At 37.5% G+C, this 26,847-nt stretch overlaps 1 protein-coding gene across 1 annotated transcript; it reads left to right on the top strand.

Moving 5' to 3' along the window:
- The first annotated feature begins 1,721 nt into the window (after positions 1 to 1,721).
- mfsd6b (major facilitator superfamily domain containing 6b) lies at positions 1,722 to 25,469 on the top strand. Its single transcript, XM_055215456.2, has 7 exons — positions 1,722 to 1,998; positions 4,130 to 5,618; positions 12,050 to 12,147; positions 15,940 to 16,101; positions 21,306 to 21,404; positions 21,489 to 21,760; positions 24,852 to 25,469. The coding sequence occupies exons 2-7, from the start codon at positions 4,132 to 4,134 to the stop codon at positions 25,086 to 25,088; spliced, it is 2,355 nt and encodes a 784-aa protein (XP_055071431.2). The 5' UTR covers positions 1,722 to 1,998; positions 4,130 to 4,131; the 3' UTR covers positions 25,089 to 25,469.
- Positions 25,470 to 26,847: the final 1,378 nt, after the last annotated feature.

Below are 26,847 nucleotides of genomic sequence, written 5' to 3'. Positions count from 1 at the left end.
CAAAACAACTATTAAACGTTTTCACAATTATTGCTCAGAAACGTGTATTGAACAATCAGAAATCGTATGACAATATTTACAAAATTTAAACTGAAATATAGACGCAGTGTCGTCCGACCTCATCTGTACACATAACAGGCTACAACCGCTTACCTTTTAATGGCATAACTTTCCTCATGTTGTTATGACACTTCCTTACATCACAAACCAGCATATATTTAACATATTTGTGTATAATTTAAGGTTGAAAATAGAAGTTACCGTATGCCTTAAATCACTGTTTTATTCATGTTATATAACCGACCGAAACTCACACGGACATCAAACCGGAGATCAATTACCTTCTCAGAGTCACCTTCAAATCTAATTGAACCTGAAATGTATGTAGTTTTCTTGCGCCACCTGCTGGAATAGTTGTATAATGCCTTAGAATATTACACGAGCGAGCTTTGTATGTGTATGTGCCTATTTATATGCTCCTCCTTTAACATTTTCACATAATATTAAAAGTACGATATAATAAATGGTGCTGACCTATAAAGTATGCATTGTAATATCCTTTGGAATGATATAATATAATGTATATATATTTCTAAAATGTATTTCTACCCTCTTGTTTTTTTTCTCTTGTTTTTTTCTTCTTGTTGTTCCTTCTTGTTGAGGCATGTGAATTGTTTATGTTATATGATATACGGCACTGTACGTGCTATCTGTTGTTGTTAATAAAGCATTAAAAAAATGTGTATGTGTCTATCCCCTGGTTTTGCAGACGACAAAACTTAAGGCCTAGCTGAAATCATCTTGCACTGACCGATCTTAAAATATACCGGTGCCATAAGTTGTCTCAAGATACACCGTAACGTCTTTATAACGCATGTTTATAAAATATGCTTAAATATTTTATTTTATTTTGTTTTATTTTATTTTGGCCTAGTCCTGGCTTTAGCTAAGGCTTGTCTGTGAAACCAGACCTATGTCGTTTAAAACATGTCATTCTTCTTAGATGTGACATAGTTTAAATTAATTGTTGAAAAAAGTGTTATATTTACTCGATTAGACACGCCTCCTTCCAAAACCACGCCCTACCAAGGCACCTTTGATATTTGTGCAAACACAGAGATAAGTCAACAGTTTTACTTTTCCTCTTTACACAAACAAACTAAAGTAAATATGAAGCTGAATATGGTTTAAAATTTGAATCATCCAACCAATTCAATGGGCTTCCGGTATTCCATATAAGGACTGCCCTGTTAAAGCACATTATTCGAAAAGGCAAAACCCGTTTAAAGCGATTAGCTAAATACAATGTGATATATAAGTTATATTTGGCAGGTGATGTGGACCTTTTCATATGGTACAGTTATCTCCGATCCTTTGTGAACGATTGTGATTTTATCGTGTGCCTGTAGATGGCGATGTTAACACGGTTTCTGTTCATGAAAATGTTGCAAAAGCTCAAGTTTGCCTTTCAAATAAAATTGTTTTCTTTTCTTTTCGATAACGCGAACACACTTATAAATGAAAAAAAAAGGAAATATAATCCAAATATAAACAGTGCCATAACTGCTCCCAGCTCACACAAAAGTGAATTAATTAATATATTAATTAATACTAAAATAAGGATCTCAGACGTGGTGTTCTCTTAAACAGACACTATAGGAGAAAAAAAACATAACATCTGAAAAACAGTCTGATAATAACAATGAGACAGGGTGTCAGCTGAAATGACATCACTGGAAATTAAGGCCGTCCCACGAGCTGCGCAGATCGCAGACAGGTGAGAGATTGACGTCAGTTCAGATGAAATAAACCATACGATAAACCTGCTCAACACATCGCTGTTTAAGGAATATGGAAATGGTGGAAATGAAAAGTGCACAGAAATCCAGGATGGTGATAAAATGATGAATGGAGAGATAGACGGGCTCTTTATGATCTGGATCGTCTTCCTTCAATGCGAGACGGTGAAATAACGCAAACTTCCAAACACACATTTGGGTAAGTCAAAGTATAGAAACGCCGCTTGTGTTATACTTACATCATGTTTATATCATGTTTCATTGCCTCAGATTTTATTATCAGCATATAGTAATGTAATATTGGCTGATAATCGATGACATCGCGTGGACGTGATGGATTTGCTTATTTAAATCATGATTAAAATTTAATTTCTTGACTATAATTACCAGCCTGTTATGTGTCAACAATAGGCGTTGTGTACTTTCAGCCTAGGGCAACACCCTTTTAAGTTTACTTGGACACATAATAATGGTTTTGATGTTGATGTGAATGTTTATTTTCCTGTAACTGTGACTCTTTATATTCTTAGTGTTGTGTAGCTTTAGTATCCGATACTACTCCTCCTCCTTACATATAAAGAGGTACAGACGTGGTGGGTAATGGTACTTATGCCAATATTTGTGGGGAAAATAATGTAAAAGTTAAGTTTTAAAGCCATTAGTCCATTTCTTTTGGCATTATGGTCAAAAGGATGCTAGAGTACTAGTTTTATAAGTAGTAATGTTTATTCAACTAGATGATGAAAGTTAAAATGTAAATTCAGAAAACCAAAACCAAACTCATCTTGTCCGCATGGGTGTGTACAAAAATTATTTCTAATTAAAACACACCCATGAATTAGTACTACTTGCCTTCAAGTCACGAATCATACTGTAGTTAGTATGATTTGTAACCTCAACTTCCTGTTTCAACAGGAAATATGTCAGTATAGGAAATAAAACTGCTCTGATAAAGCTACTTTACAGGCCCTGTCCTAAATGTCACCATAAACAATCTGGCTTCCTACAAGTCCTAAAAGTATGCATCAGGGGTGCATATCGACTGAAAAGGGGACATCCATGAGCATTTTTTCGAAACCCAAAATGACCAATAGGACACCCTACAGACTTAAAGGATTAGTCCATTTTCTTAGAAAATCCAGATCATTTGCTCACCGACATGTCGTCCAATATGTTGGTGTCTGTCTTTGTTCTGTCGAGAAGAAATTATGTTTTTTAAGGAAAACATTCCAGATTTTTCTCACTTTAATGGACCCCAACAACTAACAGTTTTAATGCAGTTTAAAATTGCAGTTTCAACTGAGTACCTTTAAAGGACTCCAGACAGTCCCGGGCGAGACGTGGGGGTCGTGTCTACCGAAGCGATTGTCATTTTTGACGAGAAAAATAAAAAATATGAACTTTTTTAAGCCACGGCTTCTCTACTATCTCCGGTCAGTTATGCGCCCAGGGTGACCTCACGCAATACGTCATCATGTTAAGAGGTCACAGATGACGAATGCGAAACTACGCCCCAGTGTTTACAAGTGTGCAGAAAGAGGACCGTTCCGACGTTGTTGTATGTTGAATGATACTAATTAATGTCTTTGTGTCAGTTTATAGTTTAAAATGGTCTGCAAATGTGCGTTTCATATTTGTAACACGTGACCTTTCCACAGCATTACGCAATTGCGTGGGGTTGCGCTGGCGTGTCGCGGGATCGGAGATAGACGAGGGGTTGTGGTTTGGAAGTGCATATTTTTTTTATTTTTATCGTTTCGCTGGATGGGACCCTTGTGCCTCGTTTGGGATCGTTTAGAGTCCTTTTGGGCTGCAATTTAAAACTGCATTAAAGCTGTTGCGTGTTGGGGTCCATTGGAGTCCATTAAAATGAGAGGAATCCTGGTATGTTTTCCTCAATAAACATAATTTCTTCTCGACCGAACAAAGAAAGACATCACCATTGGATGACATGGTGGTGAGTAAATTATCTTGATTTTTTTCTTAAGAAAATTGACTAATCCTTTAACGGACACGCACGCATGTTGCCATTGTAAGTGCACCATTGGGATGCAGCCATAGTGTCCCTACATAGTGTTTGTTGTGTACTGAATGTTTTGCTAATATAACTTCTTCTTGGTATAATAATTGTGGCCCAAAAATTAAAATCCTCATTACCCTCAAAACCTATATACGAAATTGTGCATACAATGAAGGTCAATAGTGTTGTTTGTTTTCAAATAATCTTCAAAATATCTTCTGTGTTACGCAGAACAAAGAAAGTCAAACAAGCTTTGTTTGGTATTTTGGAGAACAATCCCTTTAACCTACTGTATGTTTTTATCTTGCAGAAATGGCGAGTGATCGAGTGGCCATCCTTACGGATGATGAGGAGGACCAGAAGAGAAAATATGTCCTGTCTGAACCATTCAATACCCTGTCCCTGGGGCAGGTGGCAAACACAACTCCGTCCAGTGCCAATCAAATGCCACCCTCGGCACCCACAGACGCACTCCCACCTGAGCCCTCTGAGAGTATGGGCTGCATGGAGAGGTGCTGTGCACGAATAGACAATCGTCTCTTGATTTCCAAGATCTTCTATTTCTTCTTTTACGCGGGGTATGGCTCTTTACACCCCCTGCTTGCCGTGTACTACAAGCAGCTGGGAATGACACCCAGCCAAAGTGGCCTGCTGGTAGGGATCCGTTATTTCATTGAGTTTTGCAGCGCGCCGTTTTGGGGTGTAGTGGCGGACCGCTTCAGAAAGGGAAAGGTGGTTTTACTCTTTTCCGTCCTGTGTTGGATAGTGTTCAACCTCGCTATCGGCTTCGTCAAGCCAGCGGATATGAGCTGCGTCGCTAGGGTTCCTACGATCACGCCCCCAACCAATTTTACCAACTATGCGCAATCTGGTAACCGTACCAGACTACGGAGATACTTAAGTGAGGAATTATACTACTCTCAGACGTTATTAGCTGCATACAGACCTCACCCGAGATACATTAGAAGTGAAAATGTAAACGGTAGTATGCCGATTAACTCAACAACAGAGTCGCCGCATGCCACATCGAAATCTACCTCTACTAACGTAACGCAAACGACCACTGGCAAACCTAACGATTATATAGTAATCTATAGTAAGGAACAAGTAAGCACTATATTTCTGGTTATACTCTTGATCATCATTTTTGGTGAGTTTTTCAGCGCCCCAGCTGTGACTATGGTGGATACGGTCACTCTTCACTACCTGGGACAGCACAGAGACCGATATGGACTTCAAAGGATGTGGGGATCTTTGGGATGGGGTATCGCTATGCTGTCAGTGGGCATTTGGATTGACAACACACCCATCAAGATGATCATTCAGGGTTGCGTCCTGCCCGAGTACAAGAACTACAAAATCGCATTTATAGTTTTTGGAGTGCTTATGACCTTGGCGCTAATTGTGGGCACGCAGTTTAAATTTGACAGCAGCGTTTATCATTCAAGTGAGGAGGAATGCAAGAAACAAGACGTGGAGATACCTCAAGTCGTTCAGGAGGTGTCCCCTCCCGAGTCCGTTTCGGACGAGGCGCCCGTGTCTCCGGAAAACAACCCCCGACCTTTACCCTTAAAAGAACTGTTCCGGATCCTTTGTGGTCTCCGGTGTTTAAGTGTTCTCTTTGTGGCCTGGTTCATGGGGTTTGGATACGGTTTTGTGTTCACCTTCCTTTTCTGGCATCTGGAGGACCTGCATGGGACCACCACTCTTTTCGGGATCTGTTCAGCGCTCAGCCATGTGTCTGAAGTGGTGGCCTATTTCATCAGCCACAAACTCATTGAGCTGGTTGGACAAATCAGGTAGGTTTTTTTACTAATAGACCTTATTAACATATAGCATGCATTTTCTGATTGCATTTTCTATGCACACAATCATAGCTGGGTGTCTATAAAAGTTATAGCTGATAGAGGCTCTTATATTCTCAGGGATTAGTGTTGTGCAAATATTTGTATAGACGGAGCAGAGAATGACAATTTTATTTCAGTCGTTCACTTGTGGTTTATGTATTTTGGACCTGTGCCCATTCACTGCCTTCATGCATGTACTGGTTGCTGAATATTTTATGAGAAGAGAACCTGGCGCATCTGCTGGAAAGCGATACTATTATCCTCTCTTCTCTCTCGCCTATATTTAACACATGTAAAGACCGGCCTTTTCGTGCTGAAGGGGTGTAACGCACAGGAAGTTTAAAGGTTTTATTGTGGCTTAGTATTTGTTGACTTTGGCGAAGCTCTACATGGGCACTGCCTTGCTAGGGCACACACAATACAACCAAGATTCAGGCCTTTTTTCAGGATGTTTATCGTGCACTCGATAAGCAGACATCGAAAGGTCTGCTCACATCCTCTGTCAACATTGTGGTATTTCACAACTGTGTGGCAGTAAGTTCCCACCCTGCATAAATCATCTTAAGATAGTCAAAATATTTCACTATTTTGTGCGTTTTAATAATATACGAAGAATAGATATAACGCTCTGCCCTATCAAATAGGCCTCTCAGTTTCTAGAGGCATCATCATATTGATGATGTCACACTTTTGCAGTCATGCGGTTGTGCTAAATGTCACTATGACTGTGATGCTGCTATATGCTCGAGACAACAAGTTTTCACCATTTTGAAAATCAGTACAGCTTTAAAAACAGCTTTATAAACAGGAAAAACATTTTAGACCTGATATGTATGTACGCTCTTTTTTTCTACTAATGGTTCAACATAAGCATAATTAAAATGCTGCTTGTTTTATTTTATTTATCTTTGCCAATGTTTTTCTTGTTTTTAAGCATAAAATGTAGGGATGCATCAATATTCTGGCCTATAATGGACATCAGACGATTGTTTAAAGGCGGGGTGCATGATCTCTGAAAGCCAATGTTGACATTAGAAATCACCTAAACAAACACGCTTTGATAGACCCGCCCCACACATACGCAACCCAGGCAATTATGTCGGTTAGTAGACACGCCATTTGCTAATTGGCTACAAGTGGTTTTTGGTAGTCAGCCCGACTCCCTTTTCCAAAGTGTTTTTTTAAATATCATGCACCCCGCCTTTAAAAAAACAGCTGATGATAAGGGCAATAAATAGGGAGTGCAAATGCATCAGAACTCATGCTTTGTAATTATTTCAAACTGGGTGATCTATCAGTAATCAAATATCGGTATTGGCACAGACATTTTATATCTGTGCATCCCTAATAAAAAGCATTAAAATGACATTATTTTCATTAATATAAACATATTTTGCACTTGCAGTATTGCAGAGCACTTTATAGTATCCAGAGAGTACAAGGTTTCTCACAGCACTTTGCAGTTCGGGCGGCCCGCCTAAGCTGGGAAACCCTACCGCCTTAACTAGGTCGTCCAAAAAAAAAAACGTGAGCGTGCACGCGCGCCACACAGGCGAAATGGTCCGTCAACTCTCTGCCAGTTGATAAAACACGTGTCCGTGAAAACTGTAAGTGGACTTATGTTTTGGATTATTTAAGCCTGTAATTGTATTAGTCTATAGTTCTTGCAAATTTAAAGTAAGTTAGCTGGTGATTTTTGTTGTTTGAGCAATCTGCTAGCTAGGTTTCACGTGCCTGTTGATTAGATATAATTGTTGGGCGCTCTTGCTCACGTTATTTATGTGCATTATTTACATGCTACAGTAGTTAATGTAATTAATATTGGGACATAATCTTCGCGCTATCTATCATCGTTCACCAGACGTTCTACAAATCTGCTTTAGTTTGTGTTTATTAACCCTTTAGTTTCACTTCATCACGCAGCTATTTTCGTTAGAGGTATCTGTTAAAAAACATTAAATTCATTAATAATCTAGTATTTGTTCATTTTCTGTCATAGTTTCTTCAAAATTAAGTTTTATTTGAGTGTTTTAAATAAAACTATTTTCATTTTCATCATGACGCATACGCCCCGCCCCTTTGATTGCCCGATCACGCCCACCCATCCAACCCTACCACCTTAACTAACAAATTTTCTGCGGAAAACCCTGGAATATGAGTATGAGATTACATAATATTACATTTTAGATTTTTATGCATTTGGCGGATTCCCAATATACATAACATTTTATTAGTATGTGAATACCCATGACCTTTACAATGGTAACCTAATGCTGTACCAATTGAGCTACGGGAGCATAAGTGTTTTGGGCATGTAAGCATTTACTTTCTGAATATTACATTTATATTTATCACATATAAATGGGGTGACACAGTGGCTCAGTGGGTAGCACTGTTGCAAGAAGGTCCTAGTTCGAGCCCCGTATACTGCCCTACAAAGTAGTGCTGCCTCACGATTAGTCGCGACTAATCGTTTGCAGAATAAAAGTTTTTGTTTGCATAATGTGTGTGTGTGTACTGTGTATAATGGTTGTGTGTAAATACACATACACACATGCATGTATATAATTAAGAAACATTTGCATGTGTATATACATGTTTATATTTATATATAATCTATATTATATATAAATATAAATATTTATTATATAAATATATTTTTTTCTTAAAATTATACATTTATGTGTGTGTATTTATATGAACATGATTATTATACACAGTGCACACACGTTTATTGTGTGGACAGGAACTTTTGTTCTGCGGGCGATTAGTCGCGACTGGTCGTGAGGCAGCACTACTACAAAGGCAAAAGACCTTAACTCGCTAGAGTGTGAAACTGAGAAAAATGACCTTAAAGTTTAGAATTATAGTGAGTTTCAGTTGTCAGTTAATTTCTTCTTTATTTTTATTTTCTCGAAAAAACATAAAATTGACTCAAGATACGAATGCAAATAATAAAGGAGGTCTTGAATGTCTCAAAAATATCAATAAGTAATTTTTTTCCAAAAACGAAGTTACTGCCTTCTGCCTTTGTTGGGCAGTATAGGTCAGGTGGCGTTTGCATGTTCTTCCCATGTCAGTGTGGGTTTACTTTGGGTATTCCAGTTTCCTCCCACAGGCCAAAAACATGGTTTAGGTGAATTGGATATGCCAAAATTACCCCTCCCTGAACGTGTATGGATTAACCAGTTATCGGCATGAATATAGACAGTTTCAGCAGTAACAACATAAACAAGCGGCTGTCGCGGTCCGCACGTAACTTCCGGTAAACTCCGCTAATAATAAATAACAACAAAGTACTTTAAACGTAGTTTATTTATATAACAAGCAAAACAAAAAACACATAGATTACCTAGGAGACCAAAACATTTGTTATTTTCGACGAGGCATTTGTTCAAGAGATCAGTTTAGCAACTAGTCAGACCATTAAAAAACGAAACTGGAAGTAAGGTTCGGATCCAGACGTGTATCACGTGCGTCCGATGAAACCGTCTATAACCATACTGTAGATGATGGAATGGCGATAAGAATAAACAAACAAACTACATTTAAAAAATACAAATAATACATTCCTTTGTTCTGCAATACAAGCAAAAATACAGAGGTGGGAATCTTTTTGCTTAACCATGTGTTCGTTCTCTCTGGTCTTTGTTTTGTGGCCTGATTTCAGTCCTGCCCATGGAGAGGATGCCTTGAGGTCATGTACTGAAACTTTATCCACCCATTAGCCCCATCATGCATTGTCTGGGCTCTTCGGCATTGATCCACTTAGCTTTCTCCTCCCGTGGATCAATGGTTTGGCTCTCTATAGGCGAAAGGGTGTGGCAGAGCCTGAGCTGTGTATGGAGACATTCTTGTCTAAATTTGCATGGCTTCTTGTAGTTGCACCTGAAGGTAGCTTGGAGTGGATGTCCATGTAGAAAGCAGTTAAAATCTCCTGTTTGAAGATAATGTGCATATTTCTTTCAATATTAAAATGCCTTCCATCTCCAAGTAAACCATCTGTAGACACAACGCTCCATGCATGCACTGACAAAACTTTGCATGTTTGAGCATTTCAGTTAACCTAACATACCGAAGCAACCTCAGCTGAACCAGTGATGTGATTTTAGGGCGGGACTATTTCTCTGTCTGATTAGTGGCAAACAAGGAGTGTTCAGAAAATATGAGATGCAAAGTGCTCTAAGTGCATCTGACTTGTTTCTTGTAAATTAGCTTTTTTATGAGACTCCTAATGGCTTCTGACAACAAACAGTATTTCTAGATGGCCATGAGCTGGGTTTAAGCGGTTTAAAGCAAAAGTATTTGATTAATGTATAATATGTTCAAAGAGATAGAGTTAGTGCTGCATAACGATTAATCGCAACTAATCATTTGCAGAATACAATTTTTTTTGTTTACATCATATCTGTGTGTGTGTACTGTGTTTAATAATTATGTATATATAAACACACACATATGCATGTATATTTTAAGAAGAAAAAAAATGTATATATTAAGTTTTCATATTTATATATGTATATACACAACATGTAAATATATACACTCACCTAAAGGATTATTTGGAACACCATACTAATATTGTGTTTGACCCCTTTTCACCTTCAGAACTGCCTTAATTCTACGTGGCATTGATTCAACAAGGTGCTGAAAGCATTTGTTAGAAATGTTGGCCCATATTGATAGGATAGCCTCTTGCAGTTGATGGAGATTTGGGGGATGCACATCCAGGGCACGAAACTTCCGTTCCACCACATCCCAAAGATGCTCTGTTGGGTTGAGATCTGGTGACTGTGAGGGCCATTTTAGTACAGTGAACTCATTGTCATGTTCAAACCAATTTGAAATGAGATTTGAGCTTTGTGACATGGTGCATTATCCTGCTGAAAGTAGCCATCAGAGGATGGGTCCATGGTGGTTATAAAGGGATGGACATGGTCAGAAACAATGCTCAGGTAGGCCGTGGCATTTAAACGATGCCCAATTGGCACTAAGGGGCCTAAAGTGTGCAAAGAAAACATCCCCCACACCAATACACCACCACCAGCCTGCACAGTGGTAACAAGGCATGATGGATCAATGTTCTCATTCTGTTTACGCCAAATTCTGACTCTACCATCTAAATGTCTCAACGGAAATCGAGACTCATCCGACCAGGGAACATTTTTCCAGTCTTCAACTGTCCAATTTTGGTGAGCTCGTGCAATTTGTAGCCTCTTTTTCCTATTTGTAGTGGAGATGAGTGGTGCCCACTGGGGTCTTCTGCTGTTGTAGCCCATCCGCCTCAAGGTTGTGCGTGTTGTGGCTTCTCAAATGCTTTGCTGCATACCTCGGTTGTAACGAGTGGTTATTTCAGTCAAAGTTGCTCTTCTATCAGCTTGAATCAGTCGGCCCATTCTCCTCTGAGCTTTAGCATCCACAAGGCATTTTAACCCACAGGACTGCTGCATACTGGATGTTTTCATTCTTTGTATACTCTAGAAATGGTTGTGCGTGAAAATCCTAGTAACCGAGCAGATTGTGAAATACTCAGACCGGCCCGTCTGGCACCAACAACCATGCCACGCTCAAAATTGCTTAAATCACCTTTCTTTCCCATTCTGACATTCAGTTTGGAGTTCAGGAGATTGTCTTGACCAGGACCACACCCCTAAATGCATTGAAGCAACTGCCATGTGTTTGGTTGATTAGATAATTGCATTAATGAGAAATTGAAAAGGTGTACCTAATAATCCTTTAGGTGAGTGTACATGCATGTGTGTGTATTTATATATACATAATTATTATACCGAACACAAACATGTATGATGTAAACAAAAACTGTTATTCTGCAAACGATTAGTTGCGATTAATTGTTATCTTATTTTTGATGGAGGTGATGTTTAGCAGCTTTTGCATCTGAGTTCCTCATATACAGTCTTTGTTTTTGTTTTTTTGTGGCACAGAAACTTAAAGCACAATACCATTAAAGCACAAAAAAAATTGGAAATGTGTAGCTAAATCGGTAGACCATTCTTAAAGTAGTTTTTCAGGAAAGTCAAGAAAAAGGAATTACTGTATAATCTTATCTAAAATCTCAATTTATTGGCATGAGTTGTGTGAGTTCCTGTTGTTAGAAGTTCAATGCTGTAGACTAGCACAGAGATGTCTCGATGGGCCTTCCTGTAGATAGAGTGACTCATTCATGGGCACATCAGAACAGAGAATGACATCACCAGCGATGCAACACCCAGTCTTAAAATACAACACACAATAGGCGTTATAAAGACTCTCATTTAACTGCACCCAGCATGACATAGCTATTATAAAAATAAAAGCATTGTGTTTTATGTGTTTGAATAAAAGATGGCCTTACAGTGTTACGTATTTGTATTCTTCTTTAGAGTCCTGTATATCGGGCTGGCCTGCAACACTGCACGCTATCTGTACATCTCCTACCTGCAGAACGCGTGGTTGGTTTTACCCATGGAGGTACTTCAAGGTAAGAGCTGAGATTTTTGGCTGCTGTTGTTGGTTTATCAAACAGGATGTGTTTGGATTGGAACGCTACCCTGTTTAACTGACGACAAGCAGCTTTGAAAGAAATGTTAGAAAAAGTTAGTTCTTAATGCAATATAAAAATTACCTCTCAATTTGCTCACCCTCGGGCAATCTGGGATGCATAAGTCCGTCGTCTTTCAGATGAGCACATTTGGATTTATTTGGGTGAATGTCCTTGCTTTTCCAAGCTAATAATGGGAGAAAACAGTTATCGGGGAACGACTTCTGACTTTAAAGCCCAAAAAAGTGCGTCCATCCTTCACAGAAGTAATCCACACGACTCCAAGGGGTTAATAAAGGTCTGTTGTGGGTAATCCATATTTCAACCTTTATAAACTATAATAATAATCGCCCAAGATGGCGCCGTTCCTGGAACATAGTTATTGCTTTTGAAATATGGATATTTTTCTTACAAAATTGAATGGATTGCCCACACATTGGAGCCGTGTTGATTACCTCTGTGAAGGATGAATACAATTCCTTGGGTTTCAAAGTCAGAAGTTTTTCCCTGATCCCTGTTTACCTGTTATAAAGCTTGGAAGAACAAGAACATTTACTAAAATAACTCCAAATGTGTTCATCTGAAAGAAAATGAAAATGTGCATCTCGGATAGCTTGAAGGTGAGTAAATCATAGGGTAACTTTGATATTTGGCTGAAGTATCCTTTTAAAGAGACACTCTCATTTTCCAGCTTCCCTAGAGTTAAACATTTGATTTTTATAGTTTTGGAATCCATTCAGCTGATCTCCGGGTCTGGCGCTAACACTTTTAGCATAGTTTAGCATTAGCATCGCGCTAAAAAATTACCAAAGAGTTTCGATATTTTCCTATTTAAAACTTGACTCTTCTGTTGTTACATCATGTACTAAGACTGACGGAAAATTAAAAGTTGCGATTTTCTAGGCAGATATGGCTAGGAACTATACTCTCATGCTGGCGTAAAAATCAAGGACTTTGCTGTTGTAACATGGCTGCGACAGGCGCAATGATATTACGCAGCGCCTGAAAGTGGTCCCCTGCTATTGAAAGTAACCAAGGGGACTACTTTCAGCTGCTGCGTAATATCACTACGCCTGCTGCAGCCATGTTACAGCAGCAAAATTATTGATTATTACACCAGAATGACAGTATAGTTCCTACTGTATCCATATCGGCCTAGAAAATCGCAACTTTTAATTTTCGGTCGGTTTTAGTACAAGGTGTAACTACAGAAGAGTCAAGTTTTAAATAGGAAAAATATCGAAACTCTTTTTGTTATTTTTTTGCGCGATGCTAGTGGTCTAATCAGATTCAATGGATTGTGCTAAGCTATGCTAAAAGTGGTACCGTCAGACCCGGAGATCTGCTGAATGGATTCCAAAATGGTAAAAATAAAATGTTTAACTCTAGGGGAGCTGGAAAATAAGCTTTTCTATAAAGTGTAGTTAAACCTCTTGTTTTACTGTGTAAAGGGCATTTCTCAGTGCTTGTGTTGATGTACAAATGTAAAGGCCTTTGAGACTTTAGACAAAATCAGGTTCTGCAAGCCATTAGTCACCATTATCATATGAATGTCTGTAAACAAACAAGAGGAACATGTTGCTGTATTACAGGTTCGGAGGGTGCTAACAAGCTTTTCAACTGAGTTGAATGTTAAGTACATTCCAAAAGTGGAGCGTTTTGCAATACCTTTCATACCGCAGTAGATACTGTATATTTTCATGGCTAATAGTGATAAACTGTAGGCGGGTGATTCTCACGAAAACTTGGTTTTAAACATGTCAAGCATGAAAATGTAAAAATTGCTTAAATTTACTTTTTTCCCACCAGACATTGAAAAACAAAGTCTGGAGTAAATGGGAACATTAATTTAAAAACTTTTACTTATCATTTAACACTTTTTGTAACATAATTTAAAAAATTAGTCCTAAAAAATCTCATTACCGCAACAGTCAGAAAACATCAACACTGACATATTTTCAAAATGACATGACAAACCTGAAAGAACATAATTTGGAGAATCTGCACATGCATTTAAAATCAAAGTATTATGCTTTTATTAATTAAATTAACATTTAATAAGTATCTGTTGCGGTAATGAAAATCAAAATGTCGTGTAAGCATTCTGACAAGACAATATTTCAAATTAACTGTAAAAAAATGATCTTACCTGGTAGCCATCTTGAAGTAACTGGTCCATGTACTTGGTCACTCAAAATCAAACTTTATTAAAATTCTGTATGTGTGCTTAAACTGTTCTCAAAAAGTGTTGCGGAGGATGAGAACATCAGGCATGGACACATCATTTTCCTAATTTTTCTTCATTATTATTATTATACATGAATATTCAGTAAATATTTTTTCTGTCATCTAAAGTAATCTAGCAAAACATCCATTTATTTTTTATCTTAATATTTTTGTGTTAATTTGATTAAATTACAACATAACGCATGTTCAAACACAGCCGGACACATTGCGGTAATGAGAATTTCAGCAGAAAATAAGATAAAATTTACAATTATAAATTCTTATGTTGAAATCACACATTGTGCAAGGTAGAACACAGTATTGTGTTAATTCTGATGCTTTTTAATGTTACTATATTACACATTTAAAGCTAAAATCATTAGTGCCATGGTGTTTCATTGGTTTCGTGAGAATCACCCAGGCAGTATTATTGCCTTACATTATTATCATGTGCACTATTAAAAATAAAGGTGCTACATGATGCAACAGAACGGCCATTTTTGGCTGTATAGTTCTAGAGAAAACCCTTTAAAGTCGCAATTAAATTGAAATAAAACACTGTCATTTGTTTTGGAATATTGTGGTACTTATCTGTGAGCTTCATTATTTTTTTTTTAATTCATATGCCATTATAATCTTTCTTCAAAAATGCAAACATCCTCCCCTCCTTAAAACGATCTCATGGTATGGCAAGTGGGTGAGGGTGTGATAAGATTGCAGCGTTTAGCAAATAGCAACATGACCCAACTTCAAACGGTTTCAGGCTTCATTCATATGTGGAAAAAATTGGATATGAATTGGATTCACATTGCATCCGCATATTTCCATGTCAAGACGTGTCATGCGTCATTAATAAATGTGATGCTGACTACTCAGGTAGACACCACCCACGATCACATGACTCTTCTTAGTAGCGCAATGAAGGATCACAGCTCCATGTAGTGATGTTGAAGCTTAATGTCTTGTTACAGAAGCTTTATAATCTTGTATAATCATGTTGTCTGTGTTCATTGCATATCGTGGCATTTTACGTCCTCTGTGGTTTAAGCTATTCTGGGTCAGTATGTCTAGAATTGTTTTGCCAAGTGTTTAGTGTAAATGCTGATATCATATGAGTTGTTTTAAAAAGATGATGTAAGCGGGTTGTCAGAAAATTAGATACAGATATCGGAATTGGACATTAAGATATGCAGTGTAAATCCAGCCAAGTGTACTTAAAGCCAAAGGTGTGGTTTCCCAGGCTTATCCTAGTCCCAGACTAGGTGTATTAGTGCACTTTTTTACCCGGCATTGCTATGAAGAAATGCTGTTTAGCTATTGTTTTTGGTGTTTCTGCAGTGATGCAAGCTCATTTACAGTATTTGTTATGAATCATACTGTACCTACAGCAAACATTATTAAATCAATATTTGTGTTGTGTAGAACTGCAAGTAGGCTACTGTATTACTTTTTGCTGACATGTATTCCAAAGAACATAAGCATGAATGTTTATTTACTGTCACTCAGGTCTGACACATGCTGGGGTGTGGGCGGCATGCATATCATATTTGAGCGCAGCTGTACCACCCTCCCTGCGCACCTCGGCTCAGGGAATCTTGCAGGGCCTGCACCTGGGACTCGGAAGAGGCTGTGGAGCCATGATTGGAGGAGTTTTCACCGACCATTTTGGTATGTCACCAAAGACCACGTGACATCACAGACATGTCATGTCCGTGCTTCATGCATACTTTATTCTAGTCACTGTTACAAAGGGCAGCATCATATAGGCCTTGTAATGTACACAATGCATATAAATTCGGTTGTCATTTCACCTTTTAATGCTTAATCCTGTTCTGTACACACACACAATCATATTAATACAGAACTAACTCCCTTAAAAAACCACATTAAAGTATTTAAACGTGCGTGCATTATGCACATGACACATGTCTCTCTTCTGAAAAAATAAATGCCTAGAAGGTGAAAAAACGTCTTGTGGTTGCGAGGTGCAGAAGGTGACAAAGGCATTAGCATTTGCTTATTTGTGTTGCCAGGTCTGGCACGAAAATAACGAACACATGATAAACCAAAATTAGGCAGGTTTGTGATCAAAATATTGGGACGGGCACCTTCCAACTTTATTAACACCAAAAACATGATCGCTTCATGAGCCAAAGCCATAAACATTTAAGCACCACAGTGGTAAGCCCAAAACAAGACGTGGACCTGGCAACTCTGTAAGACAGCGCACGCACAAATGCACAACACACAATGCCAAGAAGGTGGTTTATCACAAAACATATTGCTGTAATATTATTTTGGTCAAAGCAGTGAATTATAACCACACGAACCATCAGAACGTTACTATGGTTACATCTGTGTCAACCATCGCATTTTCGCAATCATCGAGTCTTCAACCGATCATTTAAAGAGTAACTAAACCCTAAACCAACTTTTTTTAAGTTAATGATCTGTAAGAATGGGGCTTTATCAGTGCTGTTCATTGATTTTAGTAAGTTTTTTGACATTTGGATATAAAGTGTTTCAATACTACAATATATGGTGTAAAAACGTCTGAGTGCTGCCCTCTTCAGGTTGAACGGTGGCTACTGCAGTTGAATTTTCCTATTGGATGTTGGGTCCAAAAAAATGCCTCGTGACGTAAGCAGGTTCAAGCTCACTACGCCCTTGTTACGATCTCACCACACATTTGGTACGAGCTTAGTTCGTCCCCTCTATTCTTGCATTTTTCAAATATTGCCAGTTGGTGGAGTCATGCTCTGACCAGGGGTTTAGTTACGCTTTAAGGGATTCACTTCCGAAGGTTTGCAGTGTGAACGAGGCCATACTTTCTGCGGAAATAAAATGTGTTCGGGGTGTCGTGTGTGGCTCGTAGGGTTGTAACAGTATGAGATTTTCACGGTATGATAGTCATCTTTGAAAATGTATGGTTTCACGGTATAAACGGTTTCATTAGATGCACGTGCGTTGTCGTGGTTGGTGTCTGGACGAACTTAACTTCCGGTCTCTGTTTGTTTAATGGTCTGGCTAGTGGCTAAACTAAACTCTGGAACAAATACTTTGTCGGAAATAATAAATGTTTTTATTACCTTGAGATGCCGATCATGGATCACCGCTATGTGAAAGGAGGATCGGCAGCCAATCTGTAGTTAACAGCATATGCATTATATAGAATACACATTTTACACAGTAAAGTTAGCTCAGTGTAGTTGTTGATGCACTTTAGTTATGATTTGACCTAAAGTAATCTACTTGTTGTTTATTTTACTTGTTATCAGAAATAAACAACTTTAAAAGGACTCGCTATTTTTAACGTTTACTGGCAGTTAGGTTTCTTTCACGAAAGCTGTTTGTTTACTATAAGTCACTCCGGAGTATAAGTCGCATCAGTCAAAAATGCGTTTTGAAGAGGAAAAAACATATATACGTCACACTGGACTATATGTTGCGTTTATTTAGAAAATGATTTCACAACATCCAAGCCCAAGAACAAACATTTAATCTGGAAAGGCAAGTTATTCAACTAAACAATAGCACAGAACAGCAGGCTGAATAGGTGTCCGTACGTTAACGTAACATTATCAGTTATTTACACGATAAACAATAGCATACAGAACATACCTGAGAGGCTGAATAGGCTAAATGAACACGACAAGCCAAATCAAAAAGTTCAAGTTCAAAAAGGTCCCGAAGTCATAGACAAAAAAGAATCGCCGGTGCAGCACAGATGTCTGTATAAAAATATTTTAATAAAGGTGCACAATAATGACTAACGTTTCGATGCACAATTTCATCTTCATCAGAGTCCTGGTCCCGAAGTCATTCTGCACCACTAAATTCATTGAATTACATAAATACAGGAGCAGCATATAGCGGACTCTCGCGGCTGGAGATGGTAATGATTTCTCTTGGTTCATATGATTGAGATCAATAATTTTGACGTATAAGTCGCACCTGACTATAAGTTCCAGTACCCACCAAACTATGAAAAAAGTGTGACTTATAAACCGGAAAATACAGTATGTTGTTGCTGAAACGCTATTAAACAATTAATCATCAGCTACAATGACCCTAAAATAAATGAAAACAGATAGGGTTTTGGGGTTAAACATATGGTTTATTATATCAAACTTAAAAAAAAAAAAACTTTTTATAGTATGAGCATGAGTTTACCTTTTGAAAAAAGTTACAGATAAAATAAAGCTGCACATCTCCTATTTTAACAAAATAAGGAATAAGTTATTTCTCTTTAGATTAGACATCAATAAACCAAACTGTCCTTCCTATTGAACAGCATAGATGGGAGAGCAAAACGTGCAGGGCCATTTTCAGATATCAAAAGTATTCCAATACTGCAGATTTTAACTTTTTTTCGTCGGAGGACAGAAATAAGAATTTGTAGCCTCTGGTCTGACATATTTTCTCAGCTTAAAGGAATAGTCTACTCATTTTCAATATTAAAATATGTTATTACCTTAATTAAGAATTGTTGATACATCCCTCTATCATTTGTGTGCGTGCACGTAACTAGCTTAGCCCCATTCATTCAATGGTACCATTTAGAGATAAAGTTAGAAGTGACCAAACACATCAACGTTTTTCCTATTTAAGACGAGTAGTTATACGAGCAAGTTTGTGGTACAAAATAAAACGTAGCGCTTTTCTAAGCGGATTTGTAAGGGATCTCAGGTTTCGGAAGGAGAATAAAACTGCAATCATTCCCCGGTTTCGGACACAATATGTCTGAGAGCGTTGCTAGAGTACGAATATATTGTATTGAAATATGGAGCGTTTAAGTATTAACTCAAAATCAAAACTAAACAACAGATTTGTAAATGAAAAGATTTAATTACAGTACTGACTTAAAGTTACAGTTGAAATGGTTACACTATAAATGCATGAAATGGTAAATAATACAAACAATTGACTGTTTCCAATGTATGTGAGATATTACCTGATAAGATAGAGAACAGAGAAAGAAAGTTTAGAAGAAAGAGATTCACACTAGAGAACTGAAATCTAGGCCTAATGGCCCGAACCTCAGAACTTAGGTGAAGAAAGAAAGGAAAGGGGAAAAGGCCAATGCAAAGGCAAAAGCTAAAATGCAAAGGCCCAGAGCTCATAAAAACCTTGACCTTTATCCTCTATCTCTTGACCATGTGACTAAGCCTAACTTGATACATTCAAATTGACCAATCAGAAGATCACCTGTAACCCCCACTGTAGTTGACCAAACCCAACATAATACATTCAAACTGACCAATCAGAAGACCATCTTTAACCCCCACTGTTTTGGCTGTTAACAATAGTCTTTGATCACACTATCAGCACAGGAGGTTTTGACAAGTTGTAACCAAGTATTAAATTCCTATATTTTAATTTTAATCTTACAGATTTAAAAGAGGAACTATATTTTATGGCCTAATAGCACCTTTGGGAGTACTTCGACTCGGCGCGTTAACACCCTCCCTCTCCCATTATGAGAGTGAGAAGGGGAGCGGACTTTTCAGGCGAGTCGAAGTACTCCCAAAAGTGCTATTACGCCATAAAATATAGTTCCTCTTTTAAATCCGCTTAGAAAAGCGCTACGTTTTATTTTGTATAAACCTGCTTGTATAACTACTCGTCTTAAATAGGAAAAACGTTGATGTGTTTGGTCACTTCTAACTTTATCTCCAAATGGCAGCATCGAATGAAGGGGGCCAAGCCAAACGCCATCGAAGCGTCGCAGCGCGCTCCAGCGCCCACGTGCACGCACACAGACGATAGAGGGATGCACCAACAATTCTTAATTAAGGTAACAACATATTTCAACATTGAAAATGAGTAAGTGGAGTCTAAACAGTCACATGGAATGAAGTTGCATAGCAGCAGCAGCTTTGTGAGATCTGCTTTAATTTTTTGCCCAAAACTGTGGATAAGCAAATGTTCACGGAACGATAATCGAGCAGGTTTATATCGCGGTAAACCATCATACCGGTATAATGTTATGACTCTAGTGGCTCATCATGTCAAAATATGTGTGCGGTGCATCATGGGAACCTATGTGCATGTCAAAATACGTGCCTGGTACACACACATAGAAAGGGTTTATGATATAAGAGACGCTCACGTCACACAAGACACTTACTTAAAGAGCACCAATTATCTGATTTACGATTTAACATTTCATTTGATGTGTAAGTGTGTATCAGTACATGTTAACAATATGCAAAAGGTGCATACCCCAATCAGAATTTGATTTTAAAACTTAAAAAAAACATTTTGTGACTTGTATACGTCACAAAATGGGTTTTTTTGTCATAATTTTGCTGCTTTTTTCACATATTTAGACATTTATATCCATTTATAATTGAACTATGGTTAGATGAGGGATGAAAAGTGTAGATACCTGCCTATTATAGACAGATATAAACAATATCCACTTCAAGTATATAGACAAAATAATATTGACATATTTGCCTGCAAACTTAATTTTTTGCAAGTGTTACAACTAACCCCACCTATGGGGTAAGTTGTAACGTTTGCACTTCTGTCACGTTTGGTGTAATTGTTAAAGAATGGTAAGTACTAGAAACAAACTTCAAATGGTCATTTGTAGCAGAGATGTGTGTGTTGCTTGTGTAAAAATATAATTAATCAAACTCAAATATTTTTTGAATGATTGAGCCAAAACCAAAAAGCGTTAAGTTGTGCCCCTCTCTCCCCTAATAATAATTCATAAATCTGTTTAAACTTGTAATACTAAATACTTGCATATTTTACAATCATGAAACTACATTTATATTGTAAAAGCTGAAATAACGGTTATCTGACGGCATCAAGGTGGTTTCACAACTCACTTCCTTTTGTTTTGCAAATTTCCTCTGTAGGTTCTGCATTAACCTTCAGAGGCCTCGGTATGGCTTCACTGGTTATATTACTGATCTTCTCTCTCATCCAGTGGTTGTTAGGTCAAAATGAAGAAAAAAGTAAGTTTTCTTCTTGCTCTTACACAACAGTGTTTATTTCGCTGGGTAACACCAGACAGATCAGCTCTCTGTGCTCTTTTACAGATAATTTAATGCTGGCTAAAAACATTCCAGTAGCCTCCAGTCCGGTACCTATTGCCACCATTGCCGTAGTACCGAACCAGACCGCATCTCAGCCAAATCAAGATTCCAGCATGCCTGCGAAAAAGACCAGGCATTTAGAGGAGCAAGAGGACACTAACAAACCTGCCTGGGTGGTATCTGCATCCCCATGGGTCACCATCGCTTACGCCCTCTATCAGATCAAAGATACGGTCGCTATGATGAAAAACTGCAATGAAAGCCAACCTGCGCAGGTAGGGCGGCACATTTTGTGATTTGGGATGTGGAAAGGAGATGAACATTAATTTGTTTTACTTTTTCCTGCTGTTTTTCTGTATTCTGTCATCTTGGCTTTTGGTATGGAACTGTTCAAATCAATGAGAACTTGCATATTACTGATTTTACTGAATTATTAACTCTTTCTCTTTGCCTTCCTGCTGTCATTTTCTCAGAGTAAAGGTGAGGAGATGTTTGTCAGTGTGTCCAAACTGTGCATGCACTTGGTGTACTTGATTTTTCAACTGTGCAGGATGTCAAACTCTTTTCCTAAAGCCAAATAAAACACATCTGAATCATCTCATTAAGGTCTTTAGCATAATAATAATAATAATAATAACAATAACAGGTAAAACTGTGGCTCTCTATAGCAGAGTTTGACATCTTATCTAACATCAGCTTGAATCTTACTTGCACTATCATTGTATCAGCCTTTTCCTACAGAAATAAATGCGTTAAAGTAATTTTTTTGTTTGTTTGTTGTCCTTACTTTTATCATGCATCTCTGTCATGTGTCTACATTTCTCTTCTGTGCACTAAACTTGTTGATAGTCAATGCTTTAGCTAAAAGCTGTTTAGCAATAATGTGGTATGTACTGTAAATTACATGTTCACTGATAATATTTGTGCGTTGTTGTTTTGAAAATATTATTTTGTGTCAAGAATTGCTGTTTATTTGTTGTTGCATGGATGTCTGTATTATGGAATCTGATTTTTTTCTGCCTTTTTTGCCAAAATGTAGGCCATAGTAAGTGATTTGTTCATCTAAATTGATAAAGGTTAAAATGATTGTTCACCCAAAAACTGCCATCATTTATTCACCCTCATGTTGTTTCAAACCTGTAATAATTTATTTGTTCTACTGAACAGAAAGGAAGATATTTTGAAGAATGTTTGTAGCAAAGCGGATCTGGTGCACCATTATACATTGTAAAAAATATTTGTTGGTTCAATTAAAAAAAAAAGTTACCTGATTGCTAGACAGTGAGTTCACACCAGCCGCGTTGAGGGGTCAAAATCGCGTCTACCACGTCTAGTTTGCCGCCTGAACATTTTGAGTTTACTTGCTTATTTCGCCCGTGAAAGCTGCACGTGAAATTCTAGTCATCGAGACATTCACACTGAAATTTGCGTCATGGGAGGGGCTTCTGCGACTCCGCTCGTATTCTGTAATCACGTCACTACTAGAGCAAGCTCCTGATTGGTAAACGCGGTGCGTTTTTCCGCCAAATTTAAAAAAATTTAAAGGAACAGTATGTAAGAAATGTATATCAATTAATCATAAAATGGCCCTGATATGTCACTAGACATTAAGAAATCATGTTCATTTCAAATACTTATTTCACTGACAACAGTGGTTCGGCCAGGATATTGTCATTTTAAAAGTGGAGTTGCAGCCCTCAACTGATGTTTATGTTGTCATTTTGTGTATTGGCCACCAGTTGTGTGATTGCAGTACCAGTTTTAGCCACAAGTTTTGTGATTGCAATACCAGTTTTGGCCACAATCCTACATACTGTTCCTTTAACTCGCGCATTTCTCAAATTGTGCCATTGATTCCGCGAATGATGCGGAATCGCGTCTACCGCGCCGCACAAAACGCCTCATTCGACGTGTCAACGCGTCTTCACATTGACCTAACATTGAAATCACTCACGCTTGACGCCTCTACCGTGGCTGGTCTGAACGCAGCATTAAAATTGTGAGTTGATTTGACATAAAAATATTAGGTGACTCAAAAAATAAGGCAACCAGGTAAGTTAAACTAAAAAAATTTTACTATGGAAAACAATGGTGCCCCAGTTCTGCTTTGTTACTGCTTTGTAACATTCTTCAAAACATAGCTGTGTTCAGCAAAACAAAGTTATTTGCACTGTAAAAAGTTGGATCAATTGGTAAAACTTACAGAATGTATTTTTTCACCTTACTTTAGTTTTACTTTAGGTAAGAAATGTAAGTTGAAAAAAAATATTGTTTTTTAAGTGTTACCAATTGAAGTAATTTTTACCTTTTTATAGTGTAAACAAGATTGGAACAACTTAGAGGGACACTTCACTTTTTTTGAAGGTATGATAATTTTCCAGATCCTCTAGAGTTTATTACTGTTTTTGAATCCATTCAGACAGTCTCCTTGTTTGGCGGTGCCACTTTTCGCATAGTTTAGCAGAATCTATTGAATCTGATTGGACCATTAGCATCACGCTCATAAATAACCAAAGAGGTTTGATATTTTTCCAATTTAAAACTTGACTATTCTGTGGTTGCATCCTGTACTAAGATGACGGAAAATTAAAAGTTGTGATTTCACATGGCTGCAGGGGGCGCAGTGATATGGCGCAGTGTCTGAAAATAGTCCCCTGCTTTTTAAAGTTAGCAAGGGGACTACTTTCAGGCCCTGCGTAATGTCATTGTGCCTGCTGCAGCCATGTTACGGCAGCAAATTCCTTGATTATTACGCCAGAATGAGAGTATAGTTCCTAGCCATATCTGCCCAGAAAAGGGCCATTTTTAATTTTCTGTCTGTCTTAATATACGATGTAACTACAGAAGAGTCAAGTTTTAAATAGGACAAATATTGAAACTCTTTGGTTGTTTTTTAGCGCGATGCTAGTGGTCTAGTCGGATTTAATGGATTGTGCTGAACTGTGCTAGAAGTGGTGCCGCCAGACCTGGAGATCAGCTGAATGGATTCCAAAACGGTAAAAATCAAATGTTTAACTCTATAGGAGCTGGACAATTAGCATTTAAGAAAAAAAAGAAAGTGGAGTGTCCCTTTAAGGGTGAGTAAAGGTGACAGAATTTTCTCTCTTAATTTTTCTACATATTTGATAAGAATCAGCCTATTACTGTTCTGGCCTTTTTTGTGACCTTGTCTGTGAAATCCAGGTAAAGATCTTATAATCTTGATTTCAAAGATTAATTTCAATCTTTAACATGACCTTACTTTACAGTCAATATTTTAAAGATACAGTATCAAGGTTATATTTTTACAGAATGCTCTTTATACATTACGTAGGATGATCATTTTGAGTTTGTTGATAAATGCAGTAATATATTCTCCTCCTGTAGGGCACAAGTGAGCAGACCTCATCATCGCCACCTGCTGATGGATCTTCATCTACTCCATCTACTAATGGACCTAAATCATTGCAGCCCAATACATTAAGTCCAACCGAGTCTGCGTCATCACAAAAACCTGCTGCTGGGGCATCTGTTCCTCAAAACACAGATCCCATAAGCCCCATGGAACAATTACCACCATCAGTAGATAACTCAATACCCCCAATAGCACAGAGTCAAAAATAAACTGATCTATTTTGGTAAATGGCTTAATGTTAAGTCTGCGGGGTGTAAAGGATTAGAATTATGATTTTGGACTGAAACGTGTTGATGGGTATATTGTTACAAGCCAGTTTGCAGAGGCAATATAATTAATATGCTTTGCACTGCCAAAGGATTTCATTATTAGTGGGCAATGGCCCTCCATCTCAGACCCTGCGTATATTTGTACTGACCAACTGCTTGAAGGTCCGAACTATGGTGAGATTTATGTAGTTGTTTGTAATGTGGCCCAGCTTCAGCGTAATATTACTGTGATTCAGTGTTTCAACAAGGTAATCATGCTTCCATATAACTTATGACCAAATGTAAATTAAATCTGTATTGAATAAAATATGTTACATCCTTGCTCTGTTTTGTTGTAGGTGTGTAGCTACTATTATCTGTAGGGTCAAGATGGTAAAACCCAGTATATGAGGATAATATTGTGTAGAGATGCACTGATAATACATTTCTCTACCGATAACTGATTATTAGTAGCGATGTCTGCTGATAGGTTGGTTGTTTAACCTTTTATACTTTCTTTAAAGGGGACATATCATTAAAATCTGACTTTTTCCAAGTGCTATAATTGGGTCCCTGGTGCTTCTGTCAACATAGAAAATGTGAAAAAGATCAACCCAGTGACTTAGTTTTGGTAAACCATTCTTTGCAAGCATGTGAATAAATAGGTCACTGAAATGTGGCTCCCCTTGTGATGTCAGAAGGAGATAATACCGCCCATTAATTTGCACTATCCAACCACTGCACTGCCATTTAGTGCAGAGATCAGCTCATTTGCATTAAAAAACAGCATATTTGTGCTACAAAGTGTCAATTTTAACATGCTATAATAAATTATCTGTTTTTTTTTTTTTGAGCTAGAACTTCACATATGTACTCTGGAGACACCAAATATTTATTTTACATCTTAAAAAAGTCTTGTGAAATGCCCCCTTTAAAATGAATGCTGATGAGACAATTTTGTAAGAAATGCAAATAAAACACTAATTATTTTCTCTATTTCGGCAACTTCAAAGTAATTGGTCTTAATTTTAAAATAGTATTTCTTATGTTTTATGAATTAATACATTTAATTAATTATTATCAACACTGAACATCAAGCTGGTGACGATTTTTAACACTTCCTTTAATTAAAAGCGGGGTGCATGATTTTTGAAAAAACACTTTGGAAAAGGGAGTCTGTCCGAGTACCACACTTGATTTGATTTCAAATGTAAACATTGGCTGTCAGAGATCATGCACCCTGCCTTTAACAGGTATAATCATCTGATTTTTTTTTACCGGCCAACAGAGGCAGACACTACTTGAGTATTTTAAGTAAATTTTCCAAGCATCTGTGCTTTATCAGAGTGTTTGTCTTGGGGGGAAAAAATTACTAAACAATTTTCACTACATTCTAAAGCATAAAATCATACTGTGCATTCCTTTTATATTGCATATTAAAATTGATTTAATACCTAATTACATAAAAATTGTGTACTTTTACTATGGAGTAAAAGTACAAACGTGCTTTTTACTTAAGTAAAAAAATACTAGATGTACCGATGTGTTGGCTGGTGTGTGTGTATATATATAAGTACACACACACACACACACACACACCAGCCAACACAGCTGTAAAAAATATATTAATATTTAATATATATTAAAATATATATATATATATATATATATATATATATATATATATATATATATATATATTAAAATAAAAGCTGGTGGC

This window comes from Misgurnus anguillicaudatus, chromosome 17 (assembly GCF_027580225.2).
Source record: "Misgurnus anguillicaudatus chromosome 17, ASM2758022v2, whole genome shotgun sequence".
In the NCBI taxonomy this organism is placed as follows: domain Eukaryota; kingdom Metazoa; phylum Chordata; class Actinopteri; order Cypriniformes; family Cobitidae; genus Misgurnus; species Misgurnus anguillicaudatus.
The sequence above is the reverse complement of the archived record's forward strand: the minus strand, read 5'-3'. Positions and strand labels throughout refer to the sequence as shown.